Raw genomic sequence first — 14,433 nt, forward strand, 5'->3', positions numbered from 1 at the left:
AAGTAACGCTGGGCTCCCTGCCCTCTTTTTCATTTGTTGTAGAGTTGTCAGGAAAGCCTATTATCTTCGCAATTAGGTCTTCATTCTTTCTTCTGCAAAGCTGAAATCTCTCTTGATTTTTAATCTGTTCATTTTTTTGTTTTGTGTTCTGTGAGAGCTCTCTTAAGTTTCTTCTTTATAACACTGCCTTATATTTCTTCATTGTCAGGTCAGTCCTTTATAGCTTCTTCTGCCTGCCTCTCAGCCCCTTTGATCAGAGACTGATGTCCTATATTATTTTTTATTTCTTTGTAGAACACAAACATGTCTAAATGTCTTGAGTGTACAGAACCAGTTCTTTCTAAAATGTATTAGCTCCTGGAAGTGAAGAATTTTCCCAGTGTGCTTTTCATCAACATCTTAAGCATTACATTCTCCGTGTTTTATGTTGTAGAATGTTTTAATAGGTGCCATGTTGTTTTTTTCCATTTTACTCATTCTGAGCAGAGTAACTGCCTGCCCATAGACAGGGGAGGTGGATGCTCCTTGGATCCCCTCACTCTCAACCTGGCTGCAGCTAGTTTTTCCTCCTGGTGCAGCGAGGGGCTTTTACGTAAACTGGCTCAACAACCCAGCAGCCTAAGGTGGGGAGAGCCAGAGAGTGGGGCCTCCTAGCAGGAGACCAAAGCTTGGCACCACTTTCTTCTCTGTGGCGGGGGTCAGCTTTCTGAATGCCCGGTACTGGCCCAGCCTCCATGGCAATCCACACAGTGGCTGAGCCTGGATGCTTTTCAGTGCTGCTGCCTCCGGAATCTGCCCCAGATGCACTGCAGTATTTCTCATTGCTATAGTGGCCACAGGAGCCTGGACTCTGCAGTGCTTGAAGTTTTTGTTGACTTCAAAAAGTGGAGGAGTTCAGTCCATTCTCCTCGCTGCGGCAGAGTGGACTTTCTGAAACACGCATTGGATCGAGTCATTTCTTTGCTGGAAACACTTCAATGGGTCCTCCTTGTCTTTGGATTTAGTCCCAAGGCTGTACATGTAACTCACTCTCCAGCCACACCTCTCTGCACTCCCCTAATGCATTTCTTACAATTCAACCACAAGAATTTTTTTTTCATTGCCTCAAATGAGCCATGCTGTCTCTTCAACTCAAGCCTATGCTTTCTGCCTGAAATACTCCGCACTCCAACCTTTCTCTACACACCCTCTCACACACTTCTCCCTTCTTTCACAACCTGGCACGCTCCTCCCAGGCCTTCTCTTAAAAGTTTCATTCTCTAATTCCTCTCTATTCTTCCTACTCTGTACTCCCAAGGCAATAGGTATCTATGAAAGCACCTATCCCTCTGTGTCATCATTGTTTGTTTGGTTACAAATCTGCTATTTGTAAGTTCTGCAGGCAGAAGCCATGGCTGTTTTGTTCACCATTATAATCCCATTGTGTATAGTCAGAGCCTGGCACATTGTGTTTGTGTGTGTGTGTGTATGTGTGTGTGTGTGTACATATATATATTTTAGATAAACGAATGAATTACAGCATTAAATTTTCCAGTTGTTCCTAGCCCAACCTCATCTCCAAATTCACAGCTCTTCTTACCTTTCTAAGATACTTTAGTATTTTTCTTCAGTGTGTACCAAGTTTGTACTAAATCTGTAAAACTAGACTAATTATACATGAAGACTATAGTTGACAATCAATGTAAAGCACGTATCATCTGGAACCTAGAAATAACTCAGTACATATGCTTTTACTGCTGAGGTTAGTGGTGATGTTGGGGAACAAAAAGAAAACCCGCTCTTTCTCCCCTAGTTTCCTGTCAGTGGCAGTGTTTAAAAGAGGAGGACTGCAGGAGCTCTACCGCAGAGGGCTGACTGGGCTGGTGTCTTAGGGAAAACTCAGGTTTCAGTCAAAGAAGGAAGTTGTACACCTTAATGTAGAGTTGCCCTTGAGGCGTAGTTGAAGGATTAGTGGGCAAAGGCAAGGTGAATCTGGGTGTGGTACAAATGAGATGGAGTTTAGTGACACAGGAAGGGGACTGGGATGAGGGGTTTGTGTGTGGACTGGTGGTGTAGACAAGGGTGACAGACACTTTGGGTAGGAACAGAATAGAGATACTGTTGCTATGAGAAGGGTGAGTTGAAAGATAATTATTATTTTGGGATTAGGATAACTGAAGAGAACCTTAAGCAGATAAACATTCATTTAACGAATATTTATTTAAGCTTGGGATTGTGTTGCATGCTGGGGATTCAGTGATGAGGTAAACAGCTACCCCCCATTTCTTCATGGCACTGACAGTCTAGTGAGAAACACAGGCATAGACAATATAATTCTCTGTAAAATTTTGAACTGTACTAAATGCCTTGCAGGAAACATAGAATGTATCTGGAGAGCATATTAATAGGCAGAACTAATTGTGTTTAGTTGACAGGCAAGTAAGGTCTCTTTGAGAAGGTAACATTTTCGATATAGACAATGAGTAGGAGTTGGGGAGAGTGAGGATAAGACTGTCCCAGGCACAAGGAATAACATGTGCTAGCCACTGAGAAGGGAAAGAATGTGATCATTTTGAGAAATGAAAAAAGCCCAGAGTGGCTGGAGCTAGTGATATTTCATGGTTAGAGCCTAAAGAGATAGGCAGAAAACACTGGTAGGTGTTAGAATTTTATCCTAAATGCAAAATAATTCATCAAAGGATTTGAACAAGCGAGTGGCACAGTCCACTTTACATGTTAAGATCATCCTGGCAGCTCTTTAGAAAATACATTGGTCATGATGCAGGGAAACCAGGCCTTTGAGAAGTCCTGAAAAAGATGATGGTGTCTAGAATTAGTGGAGGAATTTCTTGCATTTATTTTGTATGAATATCCTTTCCACAACTACATTGTCCCCTTAGCCACATCTATACTCCCAGACCATCCTCTCAGTAGGCAGGCCCTGTAGACAGCAGTGTTTATACAGAATGTTTCACCCAACTTTATTCTGAGCAGGTGATGGGACACTCAAGCTTGTTCTTTGTTCTTCAGCTCCAACTTCAGCAGCGTGATAGAAAGCCTCCTGTGTATGGAGCTGAGGTTTTGTAGGATAGAAGTCCCAGGAATGATCTGCTCTGACACAGAAAGAGATGAAACCCCAGAACTCAGGAGCTTGGGTGACTGCTGGTTGGAAAGGTATATTGGAGACGGAGCTCTCTTGACTCAGCCATAGAGGAGAAGGTAGCAGGGTCAGGGCAAGGGCCATCCAAGCTCATTTTTTATCTGTTCCTCTTGTGGAGATTGTTGTTGCAATGAGAGCTGACGCTTAACAGGACCAGTGATGTGATCAAACTTTTTCCCACAGACTTCACAGTTGAGAGATGACTGGAAAGGGTGAGAGTCGAGGCTCAGCACCTTACTTTTTTCAATTCCTTTCTCTTCTTTTCTTTCTTTCTCTTGTTGTCTCCCTCTATTTTTTTTACCCATCACTTTTAGCTCCAAATCAGATTAGTGGTTTGTGGGTGGGGCCCTTGCCTTGAGAGAGCCATAATGAGCCGTTTGTGTCCCTGCGTGTTACAGCTCATAAATGCTGACTGTTTCGTGGTCCTTGGCTCACTTGGCTGAAGTGTGGTGCTAATGAGACCCAGGCCATGGTTTCTATTTCAGCACAGACCTCTTAGGTTCACCCTGTTATATTTACTGCCACAGGCTGTGCCCATAATTTTTTTTTTTTTTTGAGATGGAGTCTCGCGCTGTCGCCAGGCTGGAGTGCAGTGGCACGATCTCAGATCACTGCAACCTCCGCCTCCTGGATTCAAGCGATTCTCCTGCCTCAGCCTCCCAAGTAGCTGGGACTACAGGCATGCACTATCATGCCCAGCTAATTTTTGTATTTTTAGTAAAGATGGGGTTTCACCATGTTGGCCAGGATGGTCTCAATCTCTTGACCTCGTGATCCACCTGCCTCAGCCTCCCAAACTGCTGGAATTATAGGCGTGAGCCACCGCGCCTGGCCGACTGTGCCCGTAATCTTACTTGTTCAGCCTGAAGCCAGAGGATGGAGCAACAAGAAAAGATCAGCATGGAGGTGACCCTACTCCTGCAAAACCAAAACAAGATACTTCCTTTGCTAATGGTGGGTTGGTAATGCCATGTCATCTTCACTTGTAGCACTCTGAGTTTCTTCCTCTTTCGCTACATCCCTCAACAGTCAGCTCAGATTGGCCTTCTTTATTTTGAAAACTAACTTGATCTGCAGCAGTCTCACACCCCAAAGTCTTTATTAGCACTGAACTATTTCCACTTCCAATTATTTTGCCAACTAATTGTGCAAAGTTGGGCAAGTTGCTATACCTCTCAGGTCCTAGTTTCCTCATCTGGAAAATGAGCATGTTAGATTAGATGCTGTCCAAGGTCAGTTCCACCACTGACACCAAGTGTCTAGTACAGTGGCTGGCATAAATACCGAGGTGAATGGCAGACACAGTCCCTGCCCTCCTGGAGCTTATAGCAAAATGGGGAAGAGACTGTAAAGAGTAAATAAATATAAAATCACAGCTCGTGATACATTCTAGGATGGATTGAATGGAATGATGCAGTGGTGGAGAATCACGAGGAGATGTGCAATTGGAGACGTACTCTATTGATAAGATAGGTACCTCGCCATGTGAATAAGCAGGGAAAAAATGTTTCAGGTGGACAGAGCAGCTTATGCAGCAGCACTGAGGCAGGAGAGAACTTAATGTTTGAGGAATCAACAAAAGTTATTGTGGTTAGCGTAAACTGTACAAAGGAGAGGTGTAGACTTGAGTATATTTACGAGGCAAAAGTGATCAACCAGAAAATTTTCAGTAGTTACAGGTGGCACTCAGTGTTTAAGGCATCAGCCAAGGATATGCTAGTTTGACATTTCATTTCAGATTATTCCAGAGTCATTGTGGCATTAGAGAGGGTAGTTTTTAAAAACAAGTTATTTTCTTTCTCTTATGCCCATAGGAAATAAGAGCCTAACTAGTCCACTGCCTCAGTCCTGATGTTAAAAAAATGACAGTAGCCTGCAATATCTGGCAGGTGGAAATTACTGAGAGGGATAATTATTGCTCTTGAAAACTTGCCTAACTGAGCTTTGTGCAACATTTTGGGAGTTCACCAGCAAAGTTTGTGTGTTGACACAGGTGATGATACATGCTGACACTTGTTTGTATTGAAGATTTAGTAGCTTGGTAGGACATGGAAACAATACAGCTTTCCTGTTTCACCAAAGGCTTTTATTTGCTAGGTAGCCTATAACTTAGTGCTCTCTCCTGCTTTCCCTACTAACATAAAGTCATTTACTTTTAATCCCTTCTGTGTTCTATTGGCCAGCTTACCTTCAAACACAGTATCGATCATGTCTTTCCTCATCCTCCTTTACTTGTTGTATCAAGTTCCGAATTCATACTCGAAATCAAAGCCTCAATGGCCTCCCACTTTTGCTTCTTTTAAAACCCCAGCCAAAGAATACACTGCAGTTATTTTAATACGTTTAAGACTTAATCCTGTATTCCTCTGTAAATCTTCAACCACCAGCCCAGGCTGGTGCTTTCTTGCACCAGTGGTATAAGCTCAATGATCATAGAGCATACACGTAAGACCTCTAGGTGATTGCCAAGAACTTTTCCCACTCAAATATCTAGTGACCTTCTGCCTTTATTCCTCTCTAATACGAGTGTTCCTTAACTGTCTTATGCACCTATGCCTTCTCAGGATGCTGTAAGACCCTGGGATCAGCGACCTCATCTGTAGATTGTGTTGATCACATCCAGGGCTGAATACTCAACTCTGCTGCAGTCAAAGAGCATCAGATTTGCAGTCAGACCAATCCGGGTTTCAGTGCAGCACTCTCACTCACCAACCGTGTGAACTTGGGAAGATTTTATTTCCTTTTTTTTACCTTCCTGAACCTGAAGTTTTTTATTTTTAGTCTTCTGCATTGGTTTTCTCCTGTGCCAGAGGGTGGTGACGTGAAGGGAGTTGTTATATCATAGCAGATGTTCCACTGGGAATTTTAGAATAAGCAAGTTTTATGGCCACGCTGGTTATTGTTTTTCCTATTCTGAATTTTAGAGCCGGTTGATAGAATTTTAATAGGGAGAAAATAATCTGGCAGAAATAGGACTAGGAGGAAATGTGCATTTGTAGAAATGTGCTTGAACCTTAGAGACGTATGATCCATCCAGTAGCTAATTACTTATAAGTCACTGTCTTCTCGGATCTCTAAATTTCCTGTCCCTAACAAGCACTATCGAACAGATGCATGTTCCAAAGGTGTTCAGTGAAGGCAGCTAATCTTCAAAATTCAGTCTCGTTCAAAAACCAGTCGACTGTACCTAAAAATACATTTCCCTTTTAGACAGGAGTTTGCAGTCACAAGTGTTTCCAGTAACCAATTGTTTGAGTCATGATTTGAGTCCTCACCTCCTCCATCCCGTCCACTTCCCCATGCCTGTGTGCCCTTGGGAAGCCCGAGACATGCAGAGATGGCTTGATATGGTCAGGTTCTCACCTCAGGTCTTTGTTAAGAATTTTAGAGTGAGGGAGCTCCAGTTCAAATCTCAACTGTCCTTCACTCACTGTCTTACAAAGGCAAATTATTTTACCTCTTTGAGACTGTTTCCTCAGATATAAATGAGAGAATTTTTATGAGAGCCCAAGCACAGTGCTTGCTTCTCAGTAGGCAGTCAATGGCTACTGGTTTCCTCTCCCAAGAGTGCCACATTTCCTTTCCTTTATTTACCTAGTTTGTCTTGCTACATTATTTCAGTGTCTGTTTATTATAGTGCATAAGAAATGTATACAAAATAGCTTTAAACACATTGTGTCTTATAGTACCCAAAATTATCACAAAGCCTCAATAAAGAAAAATGACATCTGAATTGTTCACATTCAGCAAGTCAGTTTGGTTGGTGGGCAGTGTGGATATTTGAGTTAGCGTAAGTGTAATAGATGAGACTCAGCAATTTTCATGTTGCAGTAGCTCTTCACCTACTTCTTGGTCATGTTTTCATTTCTCAGTCCCACCTGCATCCTAACAACACAGCTGTCATTACTTTGAGGTACCATTTCTGCTAGCACTATAAGACAGCAAAGTTTCTGTAATAAATGACATCATCTGCCCTGAGGGAGATTATTGCCAGTGAGCTCACTCCCTCCCTCCTTCACTCTCTGATTCCTTCACTCACTCACTGACTCCCTCCCTCCCTCCCTTTCTTACCTTCCTCCCTCCCTTTCTCACCTCCCTCCATCTTTTACTCTCTCACGCACTCCCTCCCTCGCTCACTCACTCCTTGCAGTCACTCCCTCACTCACTACCTCAGTGTTCTCACTTTCTTATTCATCTTCTCCCTTCCTTCCTCCCTCATTTCCCTCATTACCCTCATTACCTCCCCCATTCACTCCCTCATCCCTCACTCACTCTTTCTGTATTAATACTTTGGAATGCAGTTGACACAGCCTCGTTTCAAATTAGAAAGACCTGTTGCAAGAGGCATCTCTCAGAATGGCTATGCCACTGAGTAGGCTTACTAGTGGTTGGGCTTCAGTAACAATTGGAACCAACAACCTGAATGCCACCATGTTTTTTTCTCTTTGTGCACATCTTTTCTATTTTTCTTTTTTTGAGACAGGGTCTTGCTCTATTGTCCAGACTGGGGTGCAGTGGCATGATCATGGCTCAAGTGATTCTCCTACTTCAGCCTCCCAAGTAGTGCCTGCAGGCTGGTCTCTAACTTGTGGGCTCAAGTGATCTTCCTGTTTGGCCTCCCAAAATGTTGGGTTTACAGGTGTGAGCCACTGTGCCTGGCTCTCTGTGCACTTCTGATTCACCCATATCACTTTCTCTGCAGACCAGCCTCCTCATCTTTTTGGTCTATGTGGCAAAGTGGTCCTACTCCAATAATTTGGGAGAGATACAGTGATGTAGCTTGAATCAGATGCCCATCTTGGGTCAGTCAGCTATGGTCAGGAGGGTTTGATCATGTAAAGACATGGTTGCTCCTTCAAGAATTATATGGCTGGAGTTAGGAGAAGAGCATGGAAGGGTTATGCTGAGCACAGAGTTCCGGAGACATCCACATACCCATCCTGCCATCCTAGGCAGTTGGCTCTTGCTGGGAATACAAAAAAACCCCTCTAAACTGCAGCCAAGTAGTGGGAGACAGATGTGCAACCAAATAAGTGTGATAGAGTGATATTGGTTCTATAGTAATGGAGATACATGTAAGGTAGGAATAGAGAACAGGCAGTCAGTTAGGTTAAGTCAGACACAGCTAGCATCTGCGAGTAATGATGGCTAACACGCCTTCTACAGATACATGAGCCAGTCAAATTGCTAGGTATTCTGGGTCTAGAGATAGCCTTGGCATTTTCCAAGCACAAATACTCCGTTCTTTTTTTATTAGGAGGCCTCTTTATCAGACTGCCTTTTAAAATTATTTGTTGAGTTTTCTTTACAAAGGAAGAATGAAGGACACCTTGACATTTTTTTTATTTTCAACAACTTGTCATGTTTTAGAGAATTTGGATGATCTAAATTTTAGTTCCTTTGATAGCTCTCTAAACTGTTTTTAAAAGACCTCAAACAAAACCAATCACCAATTTATTTTATAGCTCATATGATCTGGCCCTATACTGCTTTTGTTAATCACAGATTCCTGGGTTGTAAGTTGAAGACATTATCTTGTTCTTTGTTAAGGGACGTAGGAGCCTTTGCCTTAGTCTCCATTGTTGCTATAGTGGTGACCTGCAACCTAGCCAGATGTGGGCTCATGTTTAGCTTCCTTTAGTGTGATCTTTTTCAGGCAGTGCATACCAGTCCTTTTTCCATCTCCTAGTACATTGGGTGGACTTTCCTTGTCTTCTTCCACAAATTCCCATCCTTTAGTATGGGTGCCTCAGGCTGAGCACAGCTCGCTCCAATCTCATTATTCTTGGCCTTGCCCTTCACATCCATACTTTACCAGAGATTTTCAACATCTTTCATGTCTTCTCTCTACCCTATGTTGCTTGCCCTAACATTTTCAAAAATTAGACTTTTTATTTTCAGATACTTGTAGTTTTGCACAGTTATAAGAATTAATATAGAAAGATTTCCTGTACCCTTTATCAAGGGTCTTCCAGTGGTAACATCATCTTATGGAACTGTTGCATAATATTACAACCAGGGTGTTGACATTAATACAGTCAAGATATAGAACAGTTACCCTAATGTTTGGCATATAGGTTCCTTCTCATTATTTTTTCTTACTCATTTTTATACTCTTCTCTCCTTGCTCTTCTTACTTATATGTTCGTTGACCCAGGGATTAGTTAACTCAAGGGTCCTACAGGTTTTACCTTCTCTTTGATAGGTTGGCTAAACCCTCATGTTGTTAGAGTTTCTAGTGGTAGTAACTATTCTATTCATCTTGAAATGATTTGCCTGGAATAAATATCATTTAGATGGCTCAAATTGCCCTTAAAATTCATGTGAAGACCTGGCCTTCTGTGAGCTCTGCTCGCCTTAATTTCAGACAGGTCACATGAAGATGAAGAGTATGGGGGGCTGGTATGGTACTAATCCTTTGAGACTCAAGAGCCCTAATCAAAAGTAATTTCCCCCTAAAAGGACAGTTCTGCACAGAGGATGTGGATGAATGCCTGCTGCAGCCCAATGCCTGTCAGAATGGGGGCACCTGTGCCAACCGCAATGGAGGCTATGGCTGTGTGTGTGTCAACGGCTGGAGTGGAGATGACTGCAGTGAGAACATTGATGATTGTGCCTTCGCCTCCTGTACTCCAGGCTCCACCTGCATCGACCGTGTGGCCTCCTTCTCTTGCATGTGCCCAGAGGGGAAGGCAGGTAGGTTAGCAGAAGGACGGATCTAGAAACAGGGAAGGGGCAGGGGGCATTCAGGACTCTGCCTTCTCTTTCATCTGAAACAGCGTATTCTTTGAGTTACCATCTGTGGGAACGTATCACTCAGGACTGTTCCAGAAATGTAACCTGCTAGCCAAAGTGCTATGAAGATAGTCTTCCTCCTTAGGACTTTAGGCTCTCTTCTCAGCTCTACATACATTAGTTTTTCATTCCAAAAAAGGAAAGTTAGTAACTATTGTCTTTGGAGCATCTGCTGAAGTCCTTAAGATCTTAGACTGAAAAGCACCTCAGCTATTAAGATAAAATGGCTAATAAATGGATCCACAGGCTTCATTTTAAGAAGAAACCATCCATTTACTCAGAAGAAGTTGGCAGGAGAGAAACATTTAAGTGCCTTCTAACCCTCAATGTCTATGAAAATATTCCCCTCAGGGAAGATTTTTACATGCTACAAAGTTAACATTGCTCTAGCCTCTCAATTTAACAACTACTAGTTCTAGGAGAAGGAGAGGAATGTAAGGAGGAAGGTGATGGGAGAAGATAATTTAGCTGGGAGAACTTTCTGCCCAGCAGTTTTGAAATGTTCTTTCATGGATGCCTTTCCAAAAGCCCTAGCTCCAGCTTTGTGGAAGAAGCCTTAGTTACCTCTTCTTAAGTTAATTGCAGACTGGAAAATCCAGTTCCCATGTGAACTATATAAAACAGGAAGCCTAGTAATATCTTCAGAGACCTGGGGCCACCTGAATCAGGAATGTTGATGCTATTAAAAGGCTACTCTAGTAGAGGCTGATGGTGTTCAGGTGGCCCCATGATCATCAGGTAGCATAATTTTGGGGAAGTAGGATTCCAGATAAAATATAGGATGTATGGAATATTTGAGACATACTAAAAATTACTTCTTGTTTATCTAAAATTCAACTGGACGTCCTCTATTTTATTTGCTGAATCTGGCACACTATGTGGAAGATAGCTCCACTTTCCTGTCTCCGTCTTCTTATTTTCTGGCCTGTAGATGTCTCTGCCCTGGAGGAGAGGTCTAGCTGAGAGCTCAGGGTCAGAGTCTAGGGTTGCAGCTAGGTGCTTTGCTGGTGGCCAAGCATGTCCCCAAGGTAGGGTCAGGCAAAGCAGAAGTTGCCTGTAAATCTCCATGTTGGATTCTGAGGAACTGATCATGAGGTTTTCCCTCCTGGGTGAAAGAGAAAGCTCTTCCCCAAGTGAGAGACATTTTCTCTTAGTTCTCCTTTGCCCCACCCTGTGACAGGTCTCCTGTGTCATCTGGATGATGCATGCATCAGCAATCCTTGCCACAAGGGGGCACTGTGTGACACCAACCCCCTAAATGGGCAATATATTTGCACCTGCCCACAAGGCTACAAAGGGGCTGACTGCACAGAAGATGTGGATGAATGTGCCATGGGTGAGTACCCAGAACTTTTTTGGTTCTGTGAAGTGTCTGTTGAGCTCAGCAAATGTTTAAACTGAAGCACATTTTACTGTAGGAGCAAATTACATACACCCAAACCTCAGATTCCTCTTGCTACATGGCCAGTGTTTACAAGTGGCCTTTCAGCATAACCATAACCATATATTCCATTCTGGGGATTAACTGTGTGAAAGATATGTACTTGATTCTTAATATAAAGCCCTACCTCAGTGACAGTTTGGGCAGAAACTGCAATAGCAGAAATGCATACCAGTTGAGTATACTCTGCTTTTATTTCTTTTTAAATTAAGGAAAAAAAATAGAAAATTGGGAATGATATTATTAAAGGCCTGGCCCTGATGCTATAACCATCAGATGCTCTTCTATTGTTCACGTTTGTGGAAACTCAACTGCTTTGATCCCAGTAATTGGTACTTGTGTCTTTCAGCCAATAGCAATCCTTGTGAGCATGCAGGAAAATGTGTGAACACGGATGGCGCCTTCCACTGTGAGTGTCTGAAGGGTTATGCAGGACCTCGTTGTGAGATGGACATCAATGAGTGCCATTCAGACCCCTGCCAGAATGATGCTACCTGTCTGGATAAGATTGGAGGCTTCACATGTCTGTGCATGCCAGGTAAATGGGCCCATCAGCGTGTGGGGTCTAGAGAGGAGGGACTGTTAGAAACTTCTCTTGGGAGAGCATTCAGTATACTATTGCAATCTGATGAGCTCCGTCAGCATTTGATTTCCTTTGCTGACTGAGGACTAGAGGAAGTCAGGGTTCACAAGCAAACCTTCCTTACTCAAAGAGTAAGGCAGTGCTAGAATTCATCAAGCTATGTAGACCAAATTAAACAAGCCTGTTATATCAAAATCCACATGTAATAGAAAATTTCAAAAATGATTTACTATAAGAATCCTTTAAATAGCAAGTTTTCCTGATACCTTCATGTAATTACAAATACCATACCATTCCATTTATAGAAATAAATTTTATCCACAATTATATAGGAAGTTTCCATTTGTATAAAGTGCAGTACATGTTTAGTTGTATTCTGGAGCTCTTCTGCAGAGACCATGTCTTTAATTTTGAGAGGATGCAGCCAAATCCAGCTTGAAATGATGGCTAACATTGGCTGCTCTGCCTGATTAAGGCTGCCAGCCACTCCAGCCTTGAAAGGCACTCCTGACCTTGAACTGCACCCTGAAGGCAACAACAGCTCCAGCTCGGCTTGTCTTTGGGAACAGAGTGGGGACATTTTTGGCCTTCCACAGTCCAGAAAGTATGGATTTATCACAGAAAATGTGGAGCAGTCCTTGTTTATATGCTAGGTCTTACCAATGTCTTTTAATGTAATCCCTTCCTGCTTTTCACAGTGACATGGGTATCTTACAGTATGCCCTGTCCTGCTTGATGCTTGGAGTGACTATTTCTCATCATGGCAGAGTTTCTTTTCTCTCTGTAGAAATGTGTGTACTCGCAAAAGATGTAGTTATCATTGCAAATTTGTGCTTCCTTGTCTGGAATACACCTTTCTCTCTCTTTAAGCCACTTGTGTGGTCTCTTTTGTTTAGGTTTCAAAGGTGTGCATTGTGAATTAGAAATAAATGAATGTCAGAGCAACCCTTGTGTGAACAATGGGCAGTGTGTGGATAAAGTCAATCGTTTCCAGTGCCTGTGTCCTCCTGGTAAGTGCCCACCACCTGGCCCTGTTTTCTCTTAAAGCACAAAGCCAACTGACCACAGGGAAGAGAGCAGGGAGAGAACGTGTGTGGGCTGTGCATGAGGAAATCATTAGAGTAAGTGCTTGGTGATAGGAGTGTGTGTGTACAGAAATAGAGAATTTGTTTTAGCTACTATATCTTACAAATCCTTTGTGGCCAGAAGTCCAAGTCTATTCTTGAATGGCCCATGACCTCTTCGTCTGTGTATATATTTCAGAATGCTCATACCTCACAGAAGCCTTAGTTGTAGGCTATTTGGGATTTTATTTTTTTCCCATGGGTCATATTCTTGAAGGCCCTCTGTGAGACTGTTATTTTTAGACATTTCACCCATGAGTTCGGAAACAGACAACACATGCCAATTTTTCCAAGATTCTCTGTCTCTCCTTTTTTTACCTCAAGCTATTTTTGAAGATATGCCAAATTGTCCTCCATAGACTGCATCTTACCCCATTGTATCTTTAGAGAGAAGGTTTCTGTTGCCTCTGAAGCTACAGTTACTTGTTTGAGGGTTCCACCTATAAATTTCACTTCCTACATCCTTCATTTAGAAGTGAAGTCTGTCTGTGAAGAAGCAATGGTAGAGACACACCACAAGTGCCTCTGATTCCCTGAGTGTCACCTGGTTATTCCAGTTACCTGTTGGGGAGAATAATAAAGCATAGGCTTATTGACCCATTGGTATAAGCCCTGCCAGTAACCTAACCCACCCCTCCCTGGACATCATTCTCATGGTAAAGGAAGACACAAGATAATCCTTCGACTCATGTTACCACTGTCGCTTTTTGAGGTTTTACTGGGCCAGTTTGCCAGATTGATATTGATGACTGTTCCAGTACTCCGTGTCTGAATGGGGCAAAGTGTATCGATCACCCGAATGGCTATGAATGCCAGTGTGCCACAGGTAAGATTCTTCTCACTTTTCATCTCCTTGGTAGGTCCATCTGAACAAAATAGGGTGATTGTCCCTGTCGTCTGCTAGCTGCTCTACCAGGCCAGTCCACTCCCAGAGGCTCCTCTGTGTTTAGGAAGAGCTGCTTCTAGCAAATTTTTTGCTGCTCTCTTTTTCTACAGCACCTGCCTCCTCCACCACAACAGTGGTCTGGCCCAGATATTTCCATTTGGTATCCATGTCTTTCTGGGACAGATTTTGGCAGCAGTAAGTTTCCAGCTGGCTAGATTTACTCGTTTAGGAAAGAGAAGAAATCCAGTTGAAAGCTATTTTTCACTGAGGCTTCTCAGCAGGAGGCCTGGCTCTGTGTTTCTTGAAGCAAGCGACTGAAAGAAGGCCCAGAAATTTAAAGGCTGAATGTGTACAAGTGCAGGGGTATTCTGCATAAAAGACACCAAATAGGATTGAGAGTCAAGTGTGTAAATGACAGGAGAGAGAGCTCTAACTGGGAAAGTTTGGGTCCTCTTTGCTGACTTC

The 14,433-nt window shown here is 42.9% G+C and overlaps 1 protein-coding gene across 1 annotated transcript in view; it reads left to right on the forward strand.

Annotated features, from left to right (window-relative positions):
- The window catches only part of NOTCH2 (notch receptor 2), a 170,228-nt gene that overhangs the window by 103,501 nt on the left and 52,294 nt on the right, over positions 1-14,433 (forward strand). Inside the window, exons 6-10 of the mRNA XM_054454415.2 lie at positions 9,602-9,835; positions 11,115-11,270; positions 11,725-11,913; positions 12,855-12,968; positions 13,795-13,908. Coding sequence (XP_054310390.1) covers positions 9,602-9,835; positions 11,115-11,270; positions 11,725-11,913; positions 12,855-12,968; positions 13,795-13,908 — 807 coding nt within the window. The remainder of the gene's footprint in view (positions 1-9,601; positions 9,836-11,114; positions 11,271-11,724; positions 11,914-12,854; positions 12,969-13,794; positions 13,909-14,433) is intronic.

This window comes from Pongo pygmaeus, chromosome 1, assembly GCF_028885625.2.
Source record: "Pongo pygmaeus isolate AG05252 chromosome 1, NHGRI_mPonPyg2-v2.0_pri, whole genome shotgun sequence".
Lineage (NCBI taxonomy): Eukaryota > Metazoa > Chordata > Mammalia > Primates > Hominidae > Pongo > Pongo pygmaeus.